We start from the raw sequence: 26,342 nt of genomic DNA on the forward strand, positions 1-26,342 counted from the left end.
ACTGTTTTTGTCGAGAGCTTAGAAATAGTTATGCATCATTGTATTTTTCCTCTAGCGTCTTAAATTATTTAGGATCTTCAAAATGGCATCTTAATTGCAGTAGGTTTATGAGGCACTTAAATACAGAAGTCTTGTGTATAGTTGGTTTTAATTTTTTATTTCAAAATTGATTAAAGTGTCTCGAAATATCTTTTGTGCTGTGTGTACAGGCAAAGATTGATGTTAGAAAGCATAAAGAAATCAATGAATGTAGTTCTACTTCTCATATATATAGTGCATCCTTCTGGGTCAGATGTACTTGAGACAAGCAGCGCAAAGGTGAAAATGTGTGGAATGTATGAGCCTTAAAAAAAAAAAAAAGGGTGTTCATTCATTAAAAAGTCTTTTTTTTCCCCCCCCACTGCTAAATAGTTTATTTAGTGTTTTCAAATAAGAAGAAATTTCCATTGCAGTATTTGTCATATACATCCAGATTTTTTGATAGACCTGTCTGGAAGTGAGATGTTCTCTTATTTGCAGAAGGAAAAACTGCACTTAGTATTTACAATTTTACTTAATAAGCACAGCAGGAATGTTATTCACTGCCATGAGAGATTGGCAGGACTTTCAGCCATCTGAAAAATGATGTAACTCTGTATTCCCGAAGAGTTAAGAGAATAGAAGAGCTAGGCTCTTGGATGAACAGTAACTTATACCAGAACGCATGTATTTACTGAATGACCCTGTATTGTTTTCTGCTTTTGTTTTGTTGTCCATTTTGTCACAAGCTGGTTAATTATGACTTTGGTCAGCTTTGGGAGTTTTCTCAGGGCCAGTGTGGCTTTAATCACAGTCTGGTGAATTCAGCAGGTAGCTCTTCTAATTTCTTAAGCATTAGTACTGTGATTCATGCACCTGACTTCATATCCTGGGTGGTTAATGCAGCCTCTCCTCAGGGGGCACACAAGCTCTCTTCACTCTGTATATCACGTTGTAATCAAAAGGATGGGAGTACAAGAGAGAGATCACTAGAAGATGGCAGGGCAGGCAAGGAAGGAAGTTTTTAAGTGGAACCCGCAAGTTTAATGTAATAATAATTAAAAAAGCACGAAGTTCAAGGTCTGTTATCTCTACTCTGTGAGGCCAGTCTCGGAGAGCTGGAAGCTGTCGGCATGCTGTCCATTGATGCGGATCTCCTTGTCAGTCCTTTTTGGACTCTTTGAGTCAGCTGCAGCTGGGAGCTCAGGTATAGTCTTGTCAAAATTCTCCATCTTGATCTGGTATTCACCTTTGGCATTGCGGGTTAGCAGGGAGGCAAAGCGGTGGTACAGCAGGATCTCTGATGGGAGGTAGGATGTTCTCCTCTGACATGTTTCTCCTGTGCCCTCCTGCACAGCTGACAAGAAGACGACCAGCTCAAAGTGGTGAGGAGCTTCTCTCTGCAGGAGAGCAGCCAGCGGGCTGGATGCAGTCATGGAATGGTAGTAGGTCAGTGGGAAGATGAAAAAAGGACACTGGTCTGCAGTGATGCTGTCCAGGTGGAAGTCAATGCTAGTTTGGTGCAGCTGCCCACTCTCTTGTTCTTGGTAAAGTATAGCAGAGATCTGGACGCTGGTCAGGGGGCTGGAGCGAGTGTTGGCCACCTGGAACATGAGGTGTGGCTTCCCCTCTGTGTGTGTGACCACGGCGGAGCGTGAGAAGCGGATGGAGAGTGCCCGGTTCTTTGGGCGCGCGATCTTGGCCACGAAAGCACCTGGAGCATGGGAAGGAGCAAAGTCAGTGTGAGCACAGAGCCTGGGCTGGTTCCCTGCAGGCTCCAAAGGAGCAGAAGCGGGCTGAGACTGGAAAGACCATGTTTGAAAATTGCTAGATTGGCATCATGCTAACTTGCTTTTGTTCAAAAAAGTACAGCTTTCCTAAAATGTTTATTTTTCTTAATTATGTTCACTTACTAATGTTTGGAAGTTAACTGTAGCTGTAAGGAGGCTGTTAGCTTGCCCCAACTTAGTGCAATTGGTAATAGGAGCTGATCTTGGTGTGTTACACTGTAGAAGCTCTTTCTAATACACAGTAAACTACCTTGTGTATTTTCAAACTGTTTTGAAGTACTTTAAACATGAAGAATATTTTAAATAACTTAAAATACCTCAAAATAGCTGTGACGTTGTAAAAATTTTCATTACCTTGGGTACTGAGGCATACGTGAACACTGAGTTAAAGATCAGTGAAGATAGCTCAGCTAGACAAAAGTATACCTTAAAAGTCAAAACAAATTGGCTTTAAATATTGTAATTATGTGGTAAAAGCTTGGAGAGATAATGGTATAAGAAATAAATGATTGAGAGGGATGTGCAGTGATCTGCCACAAGTATTTTCCGATGAATAGTGAAATTCCTAAGTCCAGATATTGATAACATCTAATTTGTCTCTCTTGATGAAAGGTGTTTAACTTCTAGTACTACATAGCTGAAGTCTTGTCATCCTTGTAGTGGCTACCTTAATTATTCTTTCATATATCAAAATGAACAGTATTTATTTCTAGCTCGATTCTTAAATCCAATTGTCACACCAGTTGTATGTAAAGATGCAGTAGGAAGGGATTACCTGTGATGAAGGCTTCTAGCATGAGCCCCAGGACCATCTGGATTGCCAGCAGTGCAATAGCACTGGGACAGTCCCCACTTGGGAACATGGTACCGTAGCCAATCGTGAGTTGTGTCTCCAGTGAGAAGGAGAAGGCAGCTGTAAAACTGGTGATGTACTTGACACATATAGTGTGGTTGTCAGGTGGAGCGTTGTGGTCCAGCTCCAGGTCCCCATTCATCTCAGCCAGCAGATACCAGAGCACTGCAAAGACCAGCCAGTGAATGACAAAGGAAGCCGAGAAGACGAGCATCATCCATCTCCAGCGCATGTCCATGAGTATCCCCCACGCATCTCGGAGGTACGCCACACCTCTGCCTTGGGCACCGGCCATCTGGAACGTGCTGTGTCCGTCCTTGGTCACCAGCCTCAGGTATCTCTGAGTCAGGAGGGGAGCGCTGGATTTGGTGTTATTGCTCTCTATCATATCTGTTGTCATCTCCTAGAAAGGAGAAGAAAGGGAAAAAAGTGATACAATGCCACATATTTGTGTTTTGCCTAATGTTCACAGCTTCTGACACATCAGCAGGGGTTGAAATACTGCAGCCAACAAAAGAGGGCTTATACATTGCAATCCAGAGAAGATTAAGTCAGGAGCCTGGAGAGGAATTTACCACTGTTTGTGGTAATACTTTGCTAAAAAAGATTAGGTTTAAAAATCTGACTATTACTCAAATTCTCCCTGCTTAGTTGTTTGAATATAAATTTCATACTTTATCTTCCTAAATTTACATTGGAGTCACATGCTTTAATTCTTTAGGGCTGAGTGGGATGGGATTAGGCACATTGTGTATGAAAAGAAACTGAATTTTGCTCATTATATTAGGTTTTGTAACTTCTTTTGAGCAGAGTATAATAATTTACCAATACTGTTATGAATACTATTAACAATAGTATAGAACTAAGGAAATAATGTTTATTATATTATTTCTGTAATGTATTTATGCATTTTAGGGGAATGCTGTACTTTAGCTACTAGCCCTTTCTGACTCTCCTAGCTCAAGAATTGTCTGCTGTCTGCACCCACCATGTCCAGTTAAACAGAATTACAGTATTCAGGGCAGAGCTGCTTCTGGGAGTCTGCGGCTGTTTATATAAGGATCAGGTAAAAAGAGGGCAGGAGACCAATATGGAAAAAATACACTGTGACATAATTTCCAGTCTAGTCTGCCTGAGCAGTGCAATTTTTATTAGTGACCAAATAAAATAGGACAGCAAGTATATGGGAATTAAGGTGGAATTGCAGATATGGGAAGCAAAATGGGTACCTGTAAGTATTTGACATATTAGGCTCCTTTGTTTGCTTTTAAACCTCAAAGCTTGTGGAATTTGCTAGAGCTGCTGAATGTCTTTTGAAAAGATACTGGTCACTTAAATCCATACACTTTATAAATACTGCATGTTTAAAGTTCACCTGGGACAGATTAAAATTAAGTACAGGTTTGTGTAAAATAGAGACTTCATAATGTGTACAATCTGTTTAAAACAGTTTGTGAGGAAGCTTGTTTGTAGAACAACAGAGGATTTAAAAATACATGTAAGTTCTGCAAATGATAATTACACATGATGTATTTAGTCACTTTTGTTTTCCTATCAATTTTGACCTTTCTTTGAATGATGACCATTTCAGTCTATTACCTTTTTTTGTAGAGGAATTGGATTTTTCCCTTTCATCAGTGCCATCTTAGTTTTCTCTTGAGATGCATTAGATGTAAGGATCCTGAACTTCAGAATGAGTTTATGGTAGGTGAAAATTTGTCTTGTGATCTTTGTTCCCATAAACCAGCAGTTTCCATGACTGTTTGCTTAATCTTCAACCAAATTTTAGTAACTACAGAACATTCTATTTTGCTTTTACTTGTGTTTGATGAGGTGATGTTTGATGAGGTATGAGGATTGACATCACAGTGACTACTTAGCTAAATTATTTTTTCTTTTCTTCTGTAGCTTCTCAAAACCATCCAGCTATTACTTCTATCCATGCTGTAGTCAGAGGGAGATAGAGTAGATGATGGCCTGAGTGGAATTTGGTGGTTTCCTCCACATCTTTAATTTTCCAGTTCACATCTCCCAGGAGGAGTATTTGGAAACCATTCCCTGTGTCAGAGACTACCGTGGACTTGACAAGGTTCTCCTGGAGTATGATACCAGGCTACTTTTCTTGGGGGATTTTGGTCATAGTCCATCCAGTTTATAGCATGACCCCCCCACCTTCACTGAGTTGGCTCTTCAATTTGCTGCACAGCTCCCTGAATGGCAGTTCTCAGTCTTACTGTACAGTAACCTGAATGCAATTATACATTCAGTAATCCAGTGACTAGTGACTTGTCTGTAGAGCACAGTCCTTGTGTTAAGATTTAGACGAGCCCTTCTGGAGGCCTTGAAGGAGCTGGAAAAAGGCATCTCTGAATGGGAAGGATGATGGGGACCATGCTCAAAATGAGCTCTGAACAGTGTCTTGGTTTTTTCATCTTAGAGTAAGCAGTACTCAAATGCTCCCTTGATTGAATAGAGAACACTTACAAAACAAAATGCCTCTGGGTGCATCATGCATTCTAAACAAACCAGCAAACCAACAAAAACCCCAAATCAACGAAACACAACCAAAAGCCAAAGGTTGTGTTTTTCTGTAAATTCTCATGGTACTTTGAGGGCAGCATCTGCTTTGTAGATTCTAAGCAATTTGGGTTTACAAAACAAATACATGTTGTGAGAATGATTCTGATGCTGACTGATTGGTGACAGAAGCCTTTTGTGCAGTGTTATGTACATTAAGGAAAAAGGGAAAACATTCTTAAGATGGTACATTTGTCTTGGCTGTGCTTCAGATCTTCATGTGAGTGCTAAGGCAGTGTGGTTGAATGCTACAGAGAGCAAATGCTGTCATCAGTGTAGGATCTCAGATTTGTCAATTAAGTAGCTTCTTAGGGTGGTGACTAATCACTTAATGTTGTCTTAAACTCTGAAAAAAATCAGTCAGGTTCTTTGGGATCTTATCAATGGGGGAGGATTGATTCCTGACATATTTTGAAGGTGCTTGAGAAAGAGCCTACGTTAGCTCCCAGCAGCACATTTCAGAACAGTCCTGTGTCTCCGCTCCTTGAGACTCCCAGCAGGTGAATTTGCCTTCTGAGGTTAACCAGGTTATGCACCGGTACAGTCCTCTGATTCTTCTAGTCTAGGACTGTTGAAAATGTTAGTTTTCTGTTTTGGTGGCAGGGATAGCATTGGAAATGTGTAAGCTTGAGTTCAAAAACCCCTTTTTTCAAGTACTCTTGATGGATTAAGAGTCACAAGTCTCAGCTTCTTGGAGTGAGAAAAACAGATAAGAAACTGCAAATAGACTCTGAGAGCAGTGCAGTTGGGTGAGAGTAAGAGGCAAAAGAGCATCTGCCCTGTGGGAAATAGCTTACTCAGGCTGGAGGATCAGTCCTCTGTATTCTCAAAAGCAGAGGCAGCTTAAGAGCAGATGTGACTTTGAATTAAAAAAGTCTTAATGTCTTCTATCTACTCCTTTCCTTGCCCATAGTAACAAAATACAAATGCCTTCTTTCCTTGTTAGTGATAAATTAATTAAGTTATAAAGTACCATTTGGACCACCTGATTGAATCCCCTGTGTGGCATGGTCCTTGATGTGACCTCACATTAATCCCAGTTTCAGTGTATGTTTTGGGAAAGATATTCAACTTTGATGCAAAGAGAAAAATTCTGTGTTTGTTGGAGATTGCTTGTTTCCGCTATAACATACATGCACTGTTTCTTATCCAGATTTGTCCAGTGTTCTCTCTCAACGATCTTTGTTATATTATTGGGTGGGTTTTGCTTTTCCTGGTTGCTGACTTGTGCAACTGTTGCAGCTTTGGGGTGTTTCTTGTCCCTCCATCTCCCAGCTGATAGCCCCTGACTAGAAAGACAGGAACTGTCAGAAATCACTTTCCTAAACCTCTTCTGGCATGCTGACCAGTCCCTTATCACACATTTGCTGTGTCTAATCCTTCCTATTTACATTCTCTTGAAAGCTAAATTGTCACCAGCACCAGTGTGTTGGTCAGTTCTTAGCTTTTTTTGGTTTTCAGTCTTTTTACCACTTTGTCCCTCATCCTGGCTTCTTTCTTCTATGACAAACCCTCTAAGACAAATCAAGGTAGGGTGAGTACTAATTTTTCTTCTAGCAGTGGGACAGGTTCTAAACTGACCTGGCTGGCTAGTGATTTATGTGTGATAAAACCTTGTCTTACAGCTTTGGGATGTTGCTTGCATTTCTGAAATTCATGATCCAGGCACACAGATCTCTCATGCTTTGCCTTTTTGATCGAGATCTTCTTCCTTGTGTTGTAAGAGCCTTTATTGCATTCGTGCTCCATGCCACCACATTGATTTCCTCTCCTTTCCTCTTGCTTAGCTTCTCCTTAGGACTCGGGTAGGGTTGCAGGGGAGCTCATTGGCAGCACTGTCTTTATTTTCGTTTGCCTTCTCAGTTGAAGGCGTTCGAAGTGACACTTCCAGCCTGTTCTCAGTTCAGTACACAAATGCATCTGCAACCTTCTGAGGAGCCTGAGCGAGGAGCTGTGTTCAGGGGAGACTTTTGCTGTGTTGCCCTAGCTGCCCACCTTCTAGTCTTAACAAAGTCTGTTCTAATTGACCTTGGAAGGGATTTGAAACAGTTTATGCTCTGCTTCTTCATTCTGACAGGAAAATGGTCATGAGGACCTGCTGTTTTCTGGGAGTGACTGCAAAAACTGCTTACAACTGTAGCATCATTTGAAGATTTACTAGAACCTATAGGTGTGCCCCTCTGGGGGTGTGTACATTCCCTCTTTACTTAGCCTGGGTTTGCACGATCATGTACAAGCTTCAGATTTAAACCTTGTCTCCTCTGAGCTGGGATTGTGCAGATCTGTTGCTGCCTCTGTGCTTTGCAACAAGAACAAACTAAGATAATTTTTGAAAGGCATTTTTCATGCTATTAAAATGGCTATTTTGTGTGTTCTTATTTTTAGATTATTGGTTTTTGTATTTTTAGACTGAATGGCCACCCTTGGAGATGCTCTGACATTATTATTAGGAAATGAAGGTTTTTTTCAGTATGGATGACACGACTGGATCATATAACTTACATTAGGAGACAGTCTTAGAAATGTAGGAAGTAATTCAGTTTGAGTAGCTGCACTGGTTGAAAGCTTACGCTACTGTTGTGAGTAGAACAGTTAATATTTCAAGCATATTTATCCTTTTGGTTTTGTAGCTAATGCCTGAGATGAATGGAAGTAGTTTGTGACAAAACTGTTACTTCTGAGCGGTGTGCAGAATTAAGATAACAGTTTTCAGGACTTGTTACATTTATAAGTAGGTCTTGTAAAAATGGAAACTTGAATTTGTTGACCCCAAGCCACATTTTTCAGAGCAAGTGCTATAAAGGATAGGATGTGAGAGCTTGTACTTTTGGCTTTCTGTGACAGTTTATTACAGAATGCACTTTAAAGAAAAGAGGTGGTAAAATAGGAGAGTATATCTCCTTTTATAGTACAGAAAACAAGGCTGCTTATATACTTGATTTTTGGGAAGTCAAATAGTGCTCTGTTTTGTATATAATGTATTTTCACATAAGTACTCTGAGGATCCATGTGAACACTAATTCTTGATTTTGAAGTAGCATCTGAGTGGACCGATTAGCCTGGCCACTTTTAGAGAAGCAGAAAAGCAACATTTAAGCATCTTGGTAAAGGCTTTAAACTATTCTAGTATATATTAAATCCTTATCAAGAAACTTAAATGCAGAATTAAATATTGATAACGGAGGAGTAATTTGACAGTTATAAGGGAGGTTTTTATTTGATGTAAAGCTGCAGTAATACAAGTTTGCTGCCACCCTTTTTTTTGTGGGACTTGCTGTTTTTGAAGAGCAGTCATGCCCTGTGTGATGCAGACTTTCCCATGGCTTGCCTAGAATGGCTAAGTTTTGCAGGATGTTGGAGTTCACTCCATGCCCGTGTGTGGTGTCCTGGGCAGTGGTGCCGGCTCACTGTGTGTCCAGAAGCACAGAGAATTAATGCATTGATTGAAAACTGTTGAAGTCTGAGATACAGTTGGAGATGGTAAAAGCAAGTTTGAAGATGTGAAGGTTTTCTTTTAATTTGTGATGGAACTGAAGTTAAATGCTGAGTTATGAGTGCAGCAAGGTGAGGATGACTTTTTCATTATTCTTGGCCAATTTTGTAACACCCAGCTACTGTAGCTGGAGCTTGCAAATGTTCCCTGTCTGCAGAACCTTTCCAGCCCTCATCTCAAAAACTTTCTGAAAAAATACTGCATAATGACTTTGATTTTGCTCTGTGTGTTCTTAGGACACCTGAGAGCATTTTCTTCTTTTTGAGGGGGAAGAATCAGCAACCATTTTGTTTAAGGTGATACTTAGTTTAGCAAACTTTAGAAATAAAACTCTGCCCTGGAAAGAACTTTGATTTCTTTGATTAAAGAATGATAGAACAATTCCAATTGTACAATAAGAGAAAAGGAAGAAAAAAATATGGTTTTGTGTACTTACCGGTCTTTGGGGGGGGTGTGTGTGCAGGAGGAGGGGATAACCTGGGCTCCTGGAGAAGGACTTCTCTGGTCTGGTGTGCTGGTCCCAGCACTAGCAAGAACCTTCCCACAAGTGGTTGGTAGAGATTTTAAAAAAACCAAAACCTTTAAAAATGGGTTTGTATGTCTCATTCCTGTGTTTATATGCTGGGGGGATTGGTTTCCATCTGAGGCTGATTTGATTGGTCGTTTTGCCTGCAGGGGGGCTGGTTGGCTCTGATCATGTGGAAAAGAATGCTGGTTTGTTAGGAGCATTTCTTTACCCAACACAAATCCTTAGCAGCCAGGGAGAAATCCTCAAACACTTACTTGGAGAAGGGGTCCCTTCCCCCTCACCTCCTTAATCAAGATAATTTTTTAGGTTTGTATAACCTAAAGTTCTACATGAAAGTTGAAAAGGCCAAAATTCCCTTGGAAAAGTTCTCATATTGCTACTGAAAACTCACTCTGTTCACTGATACCTTTTTTTAACCAGTGTCAACTACTGTTTGTTTGGATGAAGAGGAACACTCTTGTGTCTCGCTGCTGCTCCAGTTCTTCCTTTCCTGTTGTGTCCCAAGCTCTGGAATGTGAATGGAGAGGTGGATGCAGCTCATGGTGCAGCCTGTGGTCTCAGGAGGGTGTTGCTGAATTGCAGCCTAATGCTGCTCAGAAGATGTAGACCTGGCCATTTTGATTGCCACATTGCTCCTTTGTGAAAACATGGAATTAATCACAGGATTTGGCTAAAGCCTAGGAAGAAAACAAGGCAGATTAGGTGGCTTGCTGATTCCACGCAGCAAATGAAACCACTTTCACTTAAGCTATTTGCTCTTTCACTCACTAAGTGAGAGGAGTTGTTGAGGGTATGTCTGAGCGAGTGGCTGCTCAGAGTGGTCAGTGTGCTGCCCTGCTGGACCAGCTCTGAGGACAGCTCTGGAACACAGTACTGGTTCACACTTTTTTTTTATCCCTTGGTGAGCTGCTGATGTGAGGGCTTTGACTGAACGTCAGATGTAAGAGGATCTGAGAAACAAAGGCTGTGGTTGTTTGCAGTAAAACTACTGAAGGCCTGCTGGGAAAATTATTAATGTAGACTTTCCTGCTTAGGAAACAAAATCCTCCCTATTTTTTCTTCTTTAACCTTCCTCCAGCCCTAAATTGCAGAACATTAATTTTTTGCTTCATTAGTATGGAACATTTTAATACCTGTTCAGGCACAGCACCGAAAGCTGATAGGCATAGTGTGACTTGGAGAACCAGGGCAAGTAATGTAGTGCCAGGGGACTCCCACCAGTGCGATAAGGCTGTAGGACAGTGTGACTCGCCCTTCACCCTTCCCTCTATAGTCTGTCAAAGCTGAAATTCCACTGCAGACGGCCTCACTTAGTCCCAAGCAGGATTTTGGTTTCAAACAGTATTTTCTTAGAAGCCATCTTTTGAACTGTAGAAAGCATATGCTGTGTGGTCACAGGTTTTCTAACCTAATTCAGCTGAATAAATTGGAAATCTTAACACAGTTGTACGGCAGGTTAAAGGAGATACAGTGCGTGATTTCCAGGTGTGTTATGGAATTAAACTCTTGTTAATTCCTTTGGATCTACTGGCTCACTCACACTGGTGACAGTAGATAATGGCCCGTTTAGTGAAAGAACACGGAGTTATAGTTGAGTAGTATGTTTGAGGCCTACTGTTGAGATTGAGTGTTTATGCAGAGAGATTGAAAATTTGAAGCTAGGAATGGGATTCAGAACTTCTGATCTGTCAGTGAGAGTCACTTCATGGAATTTGTATTGCTGTGGTGTTCCTAGCATGTCCAGTAGTGTTCTAAAGAGAAGGTAGTCTTTCTCTAGAAACATCATCTTAAGGACATTTATTTTGTTCTTCTGTGAAATAAACAACAAAATTAACACATTTAGGCAAAGTTATTTCAGTTCCTTTAAAAATGCTGCAAAGGTTTTTCTTCTTATCTTCCCTTTGAGGAATCGTGTAGCAGGCAGCAGAGAGAAGAGAACAAGTCAAAGCACTTAATAGACTGTCTTGGTTTTTGTCCCTCTGTAGAGGAAATAGCCATGCTGTCAGTCGTCGCTTTCTTGTTTATTCTTTCCAGACAGTGAGCATGGCATAGGCCAGCAACGTGGGCTGACAGCCTGGAGGACAGAAGTTCTTTGCCATTCTGTTACTAAGTCCTCTTCATAAACACGTTGCCATGGGGCGACATCCCCGAATCCAGTCTTGTTCTCCACAGTTAGTGTCCCCTCAACTCGGTGTTGCACAGCTGTAGGCTTTTCTGGCTGGATACCACTCGGCTCTGTCTGAAATTTTCTGTAAACACCATTGCTGGCTTTGTGACAGGCCTGAACAGAGGTGCCCTTTTACTGCTCCTTCTCTTCAGGAAGTCCAGTCAATTAGTCCAAGGCAAAACCATGGATTGCGTTTTAGTTTCTTTCATCCTTAAAACGTTGCCAAGTCCCGACTCTGTGACCTGAGTTATTTCGGCTGAAACGATTGAGCTCAAATCTAGAAACAGTTGCAAAGAATATGCTGGGACTTTGGAAGTTATGAATTTAGATGTAAGCTGTAGGAATATTCCTGTATTCAGTTTGTCACTGTCTCTCTGTCACTTGGGTAGCTGGATTTTTCTGGTCCTTAACCTGTGACTGGTTTGTGTTTGTAAAGAACTAGTTTCTTAGCTGGTCTGTCTAATCTTCAGGATCATCTGATGCCAGACCTGTTTGGACACATACCTTGTTCTCTGACTGTTGCTTGCTGTGGTGTCCTAGTACCAGAAAACTGAAGTATGTCATGAGACACTGCATTTTTTTTCTCTTAATTCTGCTGAATGTGACATCAGAACACTCTCTGATGTGACACACTTGAGTGCTGCTGTGTTTGGAAAGATTTTGGAACCACAGGTGATCCCATCCTCAGATGAATATAATACTGACCCCTTATATTTGGGGTTTTTTCATTTCTACATTTCTAATGCCACAGAATTTAAAATCAGAAGAAGGGCAGGATCCCACTTGAGTCTGATCTGGCAAACAGCATTTGATGATTTGTAACCTCTAGAGAGATGTGTTTCAAACTCCGCTTTCTGCAAGTTCAGCATACAAAACCTGACTTTGATAGTTCAGTTCTTGGGAACAAAATCCGCTGTCCTAAGGACTAACAGAACCTGAGTTGCCTTGGTTGCCTAGGTATGCAGGGGGGCTAAAACCTGTATATACGGTGGCAAAGCAGACTTCACAATATTCTTTAAGTAACCTTTTTTCCCAAATGTTTTTGGGAGAGTGGAACAGAGCCTGTGAGCTGAGAGCTTGTCTGTGTTAAAGAGCAGTCTCCAGAATCAACTGAACTTACAATGGAAAGGAAGAACATCCTTTTTTCTTCCTTTATTGGTAGAGTCTAAAGTCTCTCAAATTATTGTTACTGAATAAGCGTCAAGTAATAGCTGTGAGTTTTTATGAAAATAATAGATAAATCTGTATATTACTTCTCTTGTCTCAAAACAGTGTTTTGAATAACTTTTCTTTCAGTAGCTGCTTTAGTGAGGAAAAAAATGAGTATCTTGTGCTGCAGAATAAAAAAAAAATTGATTGATCTCCCTCCTTGTAGCATTTTAAAAAGAAATTCAGAAAGAACGAGGCATTGTCCGTGTTGTCTGGGGCTGAGGCTCCCCTGCACTGTCGGATTGCAGCTCTCTGCTGTGCACCTCTCTGTGTTTCGCTTTCAGCTGACTCGGCTCTGTAGCTCTGCCTCCTGCTTTTCTGCTATGGGAAGCCCATCCAAGGAGCAATGGTGAGAGGCTTCCCTGCGCTTTCTGTTACCTTAGTCTGCATTTTTTAGATACCTAAAATGGAAAAAAAAAAAAAATTCCCAAACTTAGATTTTTCTGTCTAGCTTGTTCCTTTCCTGTATTTTCCATGAAGCATGGGAAAACAGAATGTGGCTGACCTTCATCTCCAAAGATTTGTCCACTCTGGATAAGAGAACTTGCCAGCATGGCACCTACCAGATGAAGGGAGTTGAGTGCCTCCAGCAGGTTTTGTTTTGTTCCGAGTCAGTATCACCAGAGACTCCCTAAAATACACTGTCTGAAGATTGTTTTGTTTTGTTTCTCAAAACCCCAGCAAATACAGAAGTGATCTTCAGCCAGATGTCCCCTTCAGTGAAGTAAAGGTGTAACTGGGTTATATTTGGCATCATAGCTGACATTGCCTGTTGGTACTGGTGTGTAACTTTAAATTAGGTACTGGTGCTGGACTTTAAATTAGCCAATGTGCTTTAGCTCTTGATATAGGAGCAATATAAGAGGAAAGTATTCAAAAAAATTTAGAGCTGGAGAAAGATAATGGGTTTTTTTTTCCTCCGGTGTTTTGAGATGGTGGAGAAGGGATGTCAGTTTTTCTCCAAGGTGCATGCAAAGTAGAGAGCCAGTATGTGCTTTCTGTCTCCAGAGTGCAGTATCTCTAGTAGGAAGAATTTTCATGTTCTAAACGGAGGTCTGATTTGCCACAGAATTTCAGATCATCTTTGTTTCCTCATCTTCTTCATTGACTGAAAAAATTGCCTGATGCTAAGAAAGGGAAATGCATTCTCCTATGCTTCCTAAACTAAATTCTTAAAAATGTCTCTTTCCACCCCAGGAGTCTTAGTACATGATCATGCTTTCGTTTTTCCTGTCTTAATAAAGCAGGCATACTAAACGGGCTTCACCAAATAACCTCTTATATTCTTGGATTTTAGGACTCTTAAGAAGGAAGATTCAGTATACCTTTCTCTAGTACTTGAAAACTTTTCTTTTTATAGGTAACACCACAATTTCAGGTTAACACTGGGTAATAATATCAGTGAGGAAATGGCATCACTATGGTTCCTGTGAGAATTCTGGTGCTACACAGCTGAAGAAACATTTCAGTGATGGGCTGTCTTGTCAGGGCAAGTCACCAGTGAAAGCAACATCTGTGTTAAGCCTTGGAATGCTGGTGTATGACATGGAAATCTTGGTGTATGATGTGGAGTCTTTTCATGAAAATATTTATATCATCCTTTTCTGACAGGGTTGCTCTTCATAAATACTTGAGGATTTTATGTTTTGTTTTAAATATAACATAATGTAAATTGAGAACTAAAAGACTATCCTAGCTCCTAAACTTCTAGTAGACTTATCCTTTCAGCTCAAGCATGATTGCTTTTAGCCCTTCATACACTGACCTTGGCTCTCCAGAAGATGGATTCACAGCATAATGTTAACATTGCTAAGTTTTTTCTCGTTTATTTCTCAGTGCTACTTTAAATTTTCAGTGTTTCCTAATAGTAAGACTGCTGTATGTCGGATTAAATAGATCTCATGTTCTTTTTATTACAGAAGTAACAAATGTGCTTGGTTTATATAATGTTTACACTGTACTCCCGTTTAGCTTGAGACACTTCATGATACAGCAGTTTATTCTTTCTCTCTGCACACTTTTGCCTTCTTTCTGTTACATTTCCCTACATCTCTTAAACTGCCTTTTCCTCCTCTGTCTTTCCTATCCATGTTCCAATTGCTTATTATGCTTTGCTTTCTTCTGGATTTTTTTTTTTGTCTTTCCATCCCAAGGTACACAGGGACCTGGATTTCTTTTCTCTGTCATGTTTCCTTCCTGAATTTCCATTCCTCTCCTAGGTTCCTGTAACCACTTCTGGTGCATTTTTGCCTCCAAGGGAGCAAGATTTCAACCATTTTCTATTTCTGTGTTTCTAAAGACAGGACGCATGTTCACTGGCGTGTGTTTTTTTGCAGTGAGACCAAACTTTGAGGAAGGTGGTACAGCGACTGCGGGGAGGAAACACGAATTTATACGCTCTGAGAGCGAGAACTGGCGCATCTTCAGGGAGGAACAGAATGGGGAAGATGAGGATGGAGGCTGGCGACTGGCTGGGTCACGGAGGGATGGGGAGAGGTGGCGTCCTCACAGTCCAGGTGAGAGCAGAGCTGGGCAAACATGCAGCCACAGTTACAGAGAGAGGGCAGAGGCCGTGAGGAGAGGGAGGTGCCACGTTCAGGGCAAAAATAGGTTCATGCAGTTTTGGTCATTAAATACTGTTCTGGCATGTGTGGGACTCTTGGTCACAAGACGATTAGCATAAAATTATGTACCTTTTGTTTTCCTTTTAGCATCTTCAGTACCCTTATGTATTTAAGGGAACAATACTTTTCAGGTGTTCACTTGTCTGTATTGTGCTCCAGGTGTGTAGGTGCCTGGTAAAATAAGGGGTTTTTAATAGTACTGTTTCTTTGTGGCTGTGACAGTGAGGGGAGAGAAATCACCCACATTAGACAGCATACCTAAGGCTGCAGAGTGACACTGACACTAAACCACTCTGGTCATTGGCCTCTTTCTAGTTTCCCAGAAATGTTTGCAATGCCAAGAAGCATTCTTGGAAGATCTCAAAATATGTTGCTCTATGCATTTTGTAGTTAGTTACAGGATGTCTTGTCTCAATAAAGTTCAAGCACCTGTTTGATTTCATTCTTCCCTTCCCTGGCCTGACAGGGCAAGTCTGTTCACTTGCTTTCCAGCATTGCATTGCCAGAGTTGCAGCAGAAATACAAAGCAGTGCTTGGTATTTCAGTAGTAGGACTGAAACATATTATATATATATTTTTTTCCTTCTCTTTGGAAAAGACTGTCATACCTGGTGTGGGATTCTGGGTTTGGCTATCTTTTGGCTGCCGAAGGCTTCTGGAGTACCAGGAGAGGATTAGGCTCTTCTATTGTTACATCTTTATAGAATAATAAAATTGTTAAGTTTGGAAAATATCTTTAAGGTGGTTGAGTCCAACCATTGACCCAGCACTGTCAAGGCCACCACTAAACCATGTCCTTAAGTGCCCCATCTACATGGCTTTTAAATCCCTCCAGGGATGGGGCCTCCACCACTTCCCTGGGCATCTGTGTCAATGCTTGACAACTTTTTCAGTGAAGAAATTGCTCCTAATGCCCAATCTAAACCTCCTTTCTGGCAGTTCTAGAAGGATGATAAGGTCCCCCCACTTGAGCCTTCTTTGCTCCATGCTAAAATTAATAGGAAAGCAAAGAAAGCACAGGACATATTTGGGGCAGAGGTGGACAACTTCTCTTCAGTACAAAATAGTCCCAGTTGCTCTTACAATGGGTCTGTTGCCCTTTTCAGCATCCCAGACTTTCAGTATGGTTATTGTTGTGAGCAACCATTACCTTGGTTCTGAGCTCTCTCCACAGCTGTGTATGACTTTCCTCTCAAACAGCTGTTCTCTTTTACTAAAATTTAGCAGCGAGCCCAAGGCTTGATTTATCATCAGATGTTTTCTATTTAGAGCAAGGCTAAAAGGCAAATTTTGAAGAATATAATTTTCTTTTCCCCAGTGTTTGGTCACAGTTGTTGATCAGACACTGCTGCTTTGTTATCTAGTTGAGGCGACATCAGGCCAGCTACCTCGTGATGCAGCATGATACTCAGGAGTGGAGTGTTCTTTGAGTACCAGCCCTCATGCTTTAGCTTAAAAGGAAGCTTAGACCTCAAAGTTTAGAAGTTCATTCAGGTCTTGAACGTTTTTGGAAGATGTTCTGAGGAATGTTTTGAAAATTCATTTCACTTCCATCATGGAAAATATTACTGCTTTTTTGAATTTCAGTGTAGTAGAAACTAACTGAACTTCCCTTACAAGTTAGTTTTAGCAGGTATTGTTGAAAGCCTGTTCAAAGACTTACGTGAATCTGCAGAAAAGTTGCTGATTTTGAGATAGCCTGAGCTGACAGCTGTATTGTCCTGTTTCCAGCTTTCATCAGAGCTGTATTTGAATTCTCCTTTTAGTAGTAGTCGCAGAACTATCAAAACGGTTTTAATCACATTTTTGCTTTAAACAATGAGTTTAACTCAAATTGGTGTGGCTTAAATGGCTTCTTTGTACTTATTCTGGTGTTAGGTAATAGTATAGTCATATGTCCTGCTAAAAATAGAGAAATGTTTTCATTTGTTTAGCTGGTCCTTCCTTTGGCTTGACTCTGTGTACTCCCTGCTAGCATCTTTAGGCTGGCTTTAATATCTGCTAGAAGAGTGTGACCACAGATTTAGATTCATTGGCTGCTTCAAAATTCTCCTTTTTTTTTTTTACTTTTAATTTTTAACCATCTTTTAAAATTATTAATGTGTAAAAAGCCCTTCTTTCTGTTGTTCCAATTCTTGCATTCATGCCATGATTGCCCTTTAAATTTGCAAGGTAAGTCTGTTTTGTCAGAACCTGCTTTGGTCTCAAAACTAGTGACTGATCTATAGATGTTTATGGTTTTGGTTACCAAGTCAGCCTTAAGGAATAGGAATAATTTTTTCTTGCCTAGAAATCCCTGATATGATTTTCTGTCTTTGCTTTAAATTGAAATTTACTTAGCTGTTTAAATTGGTCTTTTTCCTGAAAAGCATTCGAGAGAGACCTTAGGCTGTACTCTCCTGTACGCTCATATAAATCCTTTTTAGTTGCTGCTTTGTTTGAAGGGCTTTTCAAATTCATCTTGATTCACTCCACTTTCTGAATCAGGTGCTGTGATTCAACTAGAGTTAAACCTTTGGGCATTGTTCCTTGTGTTTCTTAAATATCTTGAAGCAACTTGAAGCAACATTGGAGAATCTTGCACTAAAATTGAGTGAAATAAGAACTAGGTCTATATATAAGATATGCCAAAAAATGTGTACTATTCTTTTGTTAAGTGTTTAGCATTTAGTATTGTTTTAGTATATATTGACAATTTCAGTGCTGAGTTAGAATATACCTTTTAAGAGATAAATAGCTGCTAATAAGGCTAATGTATACTTGTATACACTACAGCCAGTAGTCCTGTCTTTTACCTACACTGTCACCAAAAATTGCAAGGAGTTAATTAAGCTGAAAATTATCCTTACACTTTAAATCTTGAACGTGTAACTAGTGCCTAGTGATACTATATGGCTGAACCTACAGCTATGTTTGTGTCCTAACTGTTGTTAGTTAAAAAGCTTTAGGTAAGAATTCAGGTTTATCTCTACTTCTGGCTTGCTTTAAAGGTTGGCAGCCTGACACTTCAGACCTGAATTATGGCCTATATTCTAACTGGGCTTTTACAAACATTTTTTTACTAAGAAACAAGGGCATGTGTCTGCTGCACCTATGTCTTTTTGCCTCTCCATGTAGCTCTGAAAATGCGGGAGCTGTAAAAGGTGATGCAACAAAATCTCTGCAAGCAGACTACATCGTTATTCATTTGAACTTTGAACATACCCGGGCTAACAAAATTCACCTTCAAAAAGCACGTTTCTGGGTCTCACTATGAAAAGCTGCCCTCCTGGTATTGGGATGTGAACTGTGGAAAAATAGCAGCTCCTGTCAATGCAGGCCCATTTATGGCTGTTCAGGAAATTCTTAATACTGAAGTTTCCTATTCCACATGAAAGAGAGCTGAAGAAGAGATGCTCAGCCGTTTGTGAGCGCTAGGGTAGCAAACAGGCAGAGCTGTTCATCCATGCTCTGTGGCATTGCCAGAGTCAGGCCATAGCTCTGTTTGTCCCCTTGCTGGGAGCCCTGACATGGACACTGCTGCTTGTCATGAGGAGCTGTCTGTCCAGGGACTCAATCAGAACTGCTGTCTGGTTGTCAACAACCTTTCACGCTTAAATCTCTTTCCTCAATAACATTAAAAAGATTGCCTCAGAACACTGATTTGATGGTTTAATACTTCTTTCTTTGCGAAGCATAACTAGAAGCATAGGTTAAGTTATCCAGTGGAATTATTTGCAAATAAGCACACATGGAATAGTGAAGGCATTGTTAAAGTCTGACATTTGTGTTTTCTTGGTAAAATTTAAGATTGAAGTTCATAATGTTTCTGGAAGGAGTTTGTTTTACATTTCCTTTATTTGTGAGACAAAGATGGATTTTTGCATGGCTAATATTAATAGTTAGGGTATTAAGGTCAGTGTGGAAGCATTCCTCAGTCATGAAACAGGACCACATTTCTCCCCTTTACTATGATTTTTGTTTTGGTAGCCATTTGATACTGTGAGGCTGCACTGATTATGGTGCACAGATTCTTGGAGCAAAAAAAAGAACTTACTTTTTTTTGAAAGCTGTGTACAGACCTTTCACTCCCAATTTGTTTTCCTTAGCGGCCAGTGCTTTACAGTTTAAATAACATTATTGCACTCAGAGGATTTGAAGCTTGGCTGAATGAAAGTGTCTTCTGAATATGAAGTTTATACTTGAATTGGGAAAGTTTTCCCACTTCTTATCTTTCCAAGTTTTGGTATTCCATGGCTAAAAAAAACCTTTCAAGAGACTGACCAGTCCTTTCAAAGGTATTTGAACAGTTATCACTACCATTTCTCATGTATATGCACAAAAGCGTATCTGAGGGCAAGAGGGAAAAAACATGGGTGTTCTGTTCAGGATGAGACTTCTGCAGAGTCCCTGAAGGAAAATACAAAATCTTATACATGTAAAGGTGCCAAAAAAAGACTTAAGTCAAAGATGGCTGGTAAATTCAATTGGCAACTAGTGTTGCTTGTCTTATTTTGGTGCCTGTTTAAGATTTTGTAGCCCAGCTTTTTTAGCTGTATGTGGTTTTTAATGCTTATTCCACAATTTATAATGCGGGGATATACTGTGGACAATATTTGAAAGGCTTCTGCTTATTGGCGAGATGCTCCTTTTCTTTGCCTTGTCCTTGAAGTCGCCCGTTCACAGGGGGGCTCTGTACCATGTAGGGGCTTTCTGAATTGCTGTCAGTGTCCCCTTGTGTCATTCCCCCCCCTCCCCGCCCCATTGTGTGAGTGCTGCCCTGGGACCATGTGGTAAAGCTCCTTTCCCCGCCTTAGATGGCCCTCGTTCCGCAGGCTGGCGGGAGCACATGGAGCGACGGCGGAGATTCGAGTTCGATTTCCGGGACCGAGATGACGAGCGGGGCTATCGCCGCGTGCGCTGCGGCAGCGGCAGCATGGACGACGACAGGGACAGTCTCCCTGAGTGGTGCTTGGAGGACGCGGAGGAAGAAATGGGCACTTTTGACTCCTCTGGAGCATTTCTCTCTTTAAAGGTGAAAAGCTGCTTTGGGCCCTTGGGTCACTTGGAGCAAATGTCCTGTGATGTCGGGTGGGTTATGGATGATTGCATTGACTTTGCAGAAGGTGCAGAAGGAGCCGATACCGGAGGAACAGGAGATGGACTTCCGGCCTGTGGAGGAAGGGGAGGAAAGGTCTGATTCTGAAGGGAGCCACAATGAAGAAGCCAAAGATCATGAAAAGACCAAGAAAGAGGGGGAGAAAACAGAAAAAGTAGTGGCAGGTAAGGGAGACTTCTTCTGCAACTGTCAATGTAGAATTTCTGTTAATTCAGTTACTTAGAACTGTGCCCTGTTACAGAAGCAGTGGAGGAGGCAGCTCAGGCATCGTCTCCAGCTGCCAGGTCAGACACTCCACCGAAATCCCAGCCTCCAGACCCGCTGCAGGCAAACCTTTTTGAAAGGAAGGAAGAGTCTGTGCCAGAAAGAACAGAAAAAGCAGAAGATAAAGAGAATCGAGTGGAGAATACACTGTCAGCCAAAATGTCCAACAGAGGGGAAGGTAATAAACCTGACAGATAAATTTAGTAAGTTTCCATTACTCACTGTGAGTAGTCCTGGCCCCTTAAAAGAGGCAAGGACTGGATTATTGTGATGGAAAGCCACAATTCACTGACTGATCTATAAATACAGGATTTGTTGGATATGCCATCTCAAATGCTTGCAGTGCACTAGTACTTCACACTGAAATGCGTTGTGGATGTGCCTCAGTGTGGTTCAGCAGAGTATTATGGACAAATGTGTGTGGCCAGGAAATGGGATATGCTGAAATCTGCCGAGTTCTGCACTGATAGAACTAAACTGTTCGTTTCTTGAAGTTAGGTTGGGTGCCTGTGCTGTAAACAGTACTTTCAGGAAGATCTGAAAATGCTTTTGCTTTGGTGCTAAGTTTGAGCCGTTGAATATTCTCTGCATTAAGTTCTTAAAAGTAATTGTCATTTATGTTAAAGATAATGAACTAACTTCAACATTTTTCTTTAGATTTGGCTTCTCTTGCTCAACCTTTGCCACAGATTTCTGCAGACACAGCTGCTTCTGCTCATCTTTCTCCTCCTGTTTCCAATTCAAATCCTGTTCTGCGGCCAGTTCAAACACCTGTCACAGCTGCTCCAGGCATGGGCAACATTCCCGCTGACCCAGATGATGAAGAGGGCCTCAAACACCTAGAGCAGGTAAAATTTCTCAAATTCCTTTGTTGTTGACAGTAGTGAGACTGGAGGAATGTGGAATGCAAAAAACACTTGAAGCCAATAAAATCAGAAATGCAGCTGAAACTTTACACTCCACAATACCGAAAGCTGCTTCTCTCCTTTTTTTTTTTTTTTTTTTTTTTTTTTTTGCCAAAAGTTCAAGCTTTTGTCTTTTTATGGATCAGGATGCTATACCCTGTGTTAAAGAGCTGGAGACCATAGTGCTTATGGCCACTGTCAAGTTGCATATGATTTGCCTTGAGAAATTATGTGTGTCTGTTAAAACCCGTAAACAAACAAACCATCAAACAAGCAAAACCGCAACCAAAAATCCCATAAGTGAAGCACAAGACTTGTTGATGAAAGTGTGGTGGCGGCTGAGATGTAGAGCCTTCTTTGTGCTCATGCTCCCATGCCTGTTTTATTTTTCACTCTGGTACTGTGTTGGGACCTCCTTGGCAAGTTGTTCTAAAGCTTTTCTTAAGCAGGTGAGCTGTTCTTGTTCAGGATTCTGCCAGCATGGTAGACAGAGCCCCAGGTTTGTGTAGCAGTCACTCCTGTCCTGGGGCTGCCTGTCATTCCTGGTACACTCTGGAGCACTGGGTAGCACAAGGTGGTTGTATTTGACACACACATTTTCAAATCTGTAAGCCCCCATCTAACTCTCTTATTTCTTGCTGGTTTTGATGTCTCCTGCAGCAAGCAGAAAAAATGGTGGCATATCTGCAGGACAGTGCCCTTGATGATGAAAGACTAGCAGCAAAAATTCAAGAGCACAGAGCAAAGGGTTCCTCTATGCCGTTGTTCCATGAAGCCATGCAGAAGTGGTACTACAAAGATCCACAAGGAGAAATTCAGGGTAGGTCTGTGCCATTTACACTTCCTCTTTTGTTTCCTGGAATTGTTAAAGAGGTCTTCACAGAATTACCACCAAGAGATGCTGGCACTTGTTTTTAACAGAAGCAGCACAGGGAATTTACCATTCTAGAATTAGGTTTTGAATATATCTTCAACTCATCACTGCCCCCATGAGCTCAGCAGGCCTAACATCCAGAACTATGCTTTATCATGGCTGAGGTTTGCCATCATTTTATGTTTCTGTAAATTAGGTTAGACTAAAGCCTGTTTTACATGCCAGTCGTTACTCAGATTTCCAGATAACAGTGGAAACAAACAAAGAACGTGACCACTGAAGTAGCTTGTTGTGAAGAATCCACAAGAAACTGTGAAATTAGTTTTCTAGACTCAGCCTGATGATGTGGAGTAGTCAGGGAAGGGTGGTTTGTTTAGAATTGACGGGAAAGAGGAATCAAGTTTCCACCAGCCAGTGCTTGTGCAGAATCTGTTTAAATTGTGCTTGCAGCCGGTGCACTGTTTGTTCATATAACAGATAGGAACTGTTTCCTGCTTTCAGTTTTTGCTTAAGAATTTTTTTTCTTTTTCAATGAAATTTGGAGCAGGCCTTTCATATAGATATTTGCATCTTTGCTTTCAGAAGGCACTTTTCTTTTGGAGGTCCCAGGGCTCTGTTTTAGCAGCTGCTTATCTACTTCCCGAAAGTGCAGTTAAACAGTGTATTTCTTCCTTGCTGTACTTCACACTGTGTAGTGTGAATGACTTCTCAGCTGTGAACTCCAGATAGGATTGGTGGGGGTGTTGTTTGTGAGATCTGTGCCAATCTCTTGTCTGCAGGTATTGCATATCTTTAGGGTTTTCTTCTCACCCCTTCAAGTTTAAAGAATGTTAACCATGAAGTGCTTCTATTTGCTCAGTATATGTCAGTCACTGCTGGGTGTTTATTGCTGGGTGATCTAAATATTTTTGTTGTTAGATTAGGTACTTCCTCAAATATGTTGTCAAAAAGTAAACACTTCATATAATTTTTTCTTCTTGGGGTTAGCCTCTTGTGGTTTCATATTCTCTAGGAGGAATTGCCTTCTAGAGTTACTCCTTATACAGAAGGCAAGGGTTGCTGAATATTCCTGCTTTTCAGAAGATGTTTTTGTGAAACTTATTTATGTGGTTCTTACTTGGTTAAATAATATTTTTAATACTGGTTTTACATCTATTTGAATATGTAAAATTAGTATGGAAGCCCTCCTTTGAAAGGAATGACTGAAGTCTTTCTCAGAAAAAAGAGGAAGAGAAGGAAAAGTGTAGATTTTTACAAAGGAAAGAAACTGGATCCTCATTATCCTAAAAAATGTAGTTGTTCACTCAGACGTGGATCTGTTAATCTGCTAAGTTCCAGAAGCAAAACTTGTGTAAAACATGAGAGTTCCTCTGATTTGAAGGCAAGAGTTGAAGCAGGCTAAGATTGTTTAATTATCTGTGCAGTGGGGAAAGCAGCACTTACGGTTCGAGCATTGTCAGCCAGCAGGTACTGCTGAGCTCCAGAGTGGAAGCTGCAGCTGCTGTGAGCCTGAAGCAGTGAGTGCTGCTGGAGGACAGCAGGGGAATTAGCTGGACCAAGCCCCACACCACTGTGGTTGCTTGCCTTTCACCCCAGAGCTGACCTGTCTCCCTCCAAAGCAAGGTGAAAGCCATAATGCACTTTTCCTGTGACTGTGGGGCAGTGCTGTAGCCCCTGTGGAGATGTGCATGGACACTCCAGCCTTGGATGAGCAGTGTCCCTACGAGTGGGTGAGGCAGACAGGAATGCCTGGTGCTGGGCACTGTGTGACCAAAGCCAGCTCCTTGTTTCCAGCATGCTGAATCTGGCCTTGCTTCCCCTTCCCCACAACATGTGTTGGTTGATGTGATTTCAGGTCCATTCAGTAATCAGGAGATGGCAGAGTGGTTCCAGGCTGGATACTTCACGATGTCGCTGTTGGTGAAGAGAGCCTGTGATGAGACTTTCCAGCCACTTGGAGACATCATGAAAATGTGGGGCAGGGTTCCCTTCACTCCAGGCCCAGCACCGCTTCCGCATCTGGTAATTATGTGGTAGTTACAGTATTCAAACAGTCCTCAAACAAGTGGGAACTTAATTATTTAGGTGTCTACTCTGTCTTGGAATTGCAGGTGTTCCGAGCACCAAAGTTGAACTTGGTGTTAGATTACTTTTGCAAGAGTAGAAAAGAAATGTAATTTAAAAATGTTTGGTTTGCCAGGTTTGTGGCTGGGAGGCTGGGTCCTGTGATAAGTAAGGGTGCTGTGTATTTCACAGGCTTTGTAAATCTTCATCTTGGTCTAGGTTTTTTCCTTTTTTTTTTTTTTTTCTGGTCAAAATACAACTTTTACATTTCTTGCATTTGCAATCTACTACTCCTAGTATATACGTTATTGAAAAAGAATTTTTTATCCCTATACGTAGGGCGAGCTGGACCAAGAGCGACTGACTAGACAACAAGAGTTGGCTCTGATCCAAATGCAGCACCTCCAGTATCAGCATCTTTTAATACAGTAAGACTTCCTGTCCCAGAGATCTTCCAGTGGCTCTGTTCTGCTCTGCCTTTTTAGTCATCTGGGTTCAGCTGCTTGTCATTGTTTCCTTGGGCAGTGGGGCTGGGAGTGCTTCACTTCCAACAGCCATAGCTGCTTCCACAAACACCAGAGATGTTGGTAGTCTATGGGATTAGGGCAGTGCGGCTGCCCCAGGCTCACTTTTCAGAGTCCTTTTCAGTGTTACACATTGCTACTTTGGTGAGACCTGCTTTATAGGTAGCTGTTATGGTCAGACTGGATCCCAGGTGTCCTAGTAACAACCTTCAGATGTTGTGATGTCAGGGGAAGGCTACACATCTTTGGAACTGGAGATGGAGAAGGCAGAACTTACCTTTAGTCTGCTTGCTCAGCTCTCTGAAGATCAGTGGAATGCCCTGCTGGGCAAAGCAGTTTGTCATCCATTTTGCCAAAGCTGTCAGTTGTTCAGTTATGGCCAGTTCCTGACAGCTTGTTTTGCAGCAGCTTGGAGGAAAGAAAGCAGTCAGACTGCTTGTTTAGGGGAACCTGAGAGCATGTGTCATGATTACAGTTTTTCAATACTGATTGTCAGCTTATGATTGAAGCAAGAGCCTGCTCCTGAACTAGGCAATGCCTTGACATACTGGGGGAGAGACTGATTGTAGGTGGGCAGTGGTCAAAACCAGATTAATTTGAGCTAACGTTACGGAATTTAGACAAAAAAGGAAAGCAGTGTTGTACAGCTTACAAGAGAAACATGGGGCAGTAATAGCCAGGTGACATAGCTGAGGGTGAAGAGAAGTCTGGTTCTGCTCATGTGAGCCAGCTGGCTGTATTCTTACATTTTGATTCTTGCCAAGCTCCGGTTCTGTGGTTTCCTCTAGTATTTAGCATGTATGTTATATGGGTCAGTGGGCATTAGTCCCAGAGCATGAATCTCTCTGCAACTTGGGCATAAGTGAACAAATACCATTTGTCTGCTTCTCTTTTGAAGACAACAGTATGCACAGATGCTGGCTCAGCAGCAGAAGGCAGCCCTCTCATCCCAGCAGCAGCAGCAGCTCGCTATTCTCCTGCAACAGTTCCAGGCCCTGAAGATGAGGTGAGCTAGCCCAGACTTCTGTTCTTCCTGTACTCTAGTTTGTATACAACAATAATTCCATCTTGTCAGCTGTCTGTCCTAGTTAAGTTTGCTCATATTTTAGGATTACGTATTTTAAAGATGGTAATGAGAATATGAGTATGTATCAGAATGACAGGAAACAGTTTCAGGATATGGAGTACTTCTTTACATATGTAGCCTTTGCCTTAGAGAGTGTTTATGGAAATTAAGAGTTGAAACTGTAACTGTCTGGCAGCTGTGTTGTGCTGGTCACAGAGGGGCTTTGCCTGTTCTGCAGTACTGTAGGATGCTTGTTCCTCAAACTGGCCTCTAAGCAGCAAATGCAA

At 41.4% G+C, this 26,342-nt stretch overlaps 2 protein-coding genes across 18 annotated transcripts in view; one reads left to right on the forward strand and one right to left on the reverse strand.

The window, feature by feature from the left end:
• GIGYF2 (GRB10 interacting GYF protein 2) overlaps window positions 1–26,342 on the forward strand; it is a 75,583-nt gene that overhangs the window by 34,240 nt on the left and 15,001 nt on the right. For 12 of the 17 annotated variants that reach the window (XM_039557217.1, XM_039557221.1, XM_039557226.1 and 9 more), the window contains 9 exons: window positions 14,973–15,152; window positions 20,057–20,274; window positions 20,363–20,522; window positions 20,600–20,800; window positions 21,280–21,470; window positions 22,188–22,347; window positions 24,257–24,423; window positions 24,805–24,893; window positions 25,888–25,995. In XM_039557217.1, coding sequence (XP_039413151.1) covers window positions 14,973–15,152; window positions 20,057–20,274; window positions 20,363–20,522; window positions 20,600–20,800; window positions 21,280–21,470; window positions 22,188–22,347; window positions 24,257–24,423; window positions 24,805–24,893; window positions 25,888–25,995 — 1,474 coding nt within the window. The remainder of the gene's footprint in view (window positions 1–14,972; window positions 15,153–20,056; window positions 20,275–20,362; window positions 20,523–20,599; window positions 20,801–21,279; window positions 21,471–22,187; window positions 22,348–24,256; window positions 24,424–24,804; window positions 24,894–25,887; window positions 25,996–26,342) is intronic. The other 5 variants (XM_039557223.1, XM_039557225.1, XM_039557228.1 and 2 more) reach the window with 2 other exon arrangements.
• On the reverse strand, window positions 137–9,250 carry KCNJ13 (potassium inwardly rectifying channel subfamily J member 13). Its single transcript, XM_010390623.4, has 3 exons — window positions 9,168–9,250; window positions 2,584–3,064; window positions 137–1,732 (listed from the first exon to the last, which is right to left on the reverse strand). Exons 2-3 carry the CDS (start codon window positions 3,059–3,061, stop codon window positions 1,110–1,112), a joined length of 1,101 nt encoding a protein of 366 aa, XP_010388925.1. The 5' UTR covers window positions 3,062–3,064; window positions 9,168–9,250; the 3' UTR covers window positions 137–1,109.

Source organism: Corvus cornix, chromosome 9, assembly GCF_000738735.6.
Source record: "Corvus cornix cornix isolate S_Up_H32 chromosome 9, ASM73873v5, whole genome shotgun sequence".
Taxonomy (NCBI): Eukaryota; Metazoa; Chordata; class Aves; order Passeriformes; family Corvidae; genus Corvus; species Corvus cornix.

Bases quoted from the DNA above. Each gene is read 5' to 3' on its own strand.
- KCNJ13 (XM_010390623.4), bottom strand. From the start codon at position 3,061: ATGACAACAGATATGATAGAGAGCAATAACACCAAATCCAGCGCTCCC. The intron at 1,733-2,583 runs GTAATCCCTTCC...CCCATGCTCCAG, and splicing joins GCTAGAAGCCTTCATCACAG to GTGCTTTCGTGGCCAAGATC.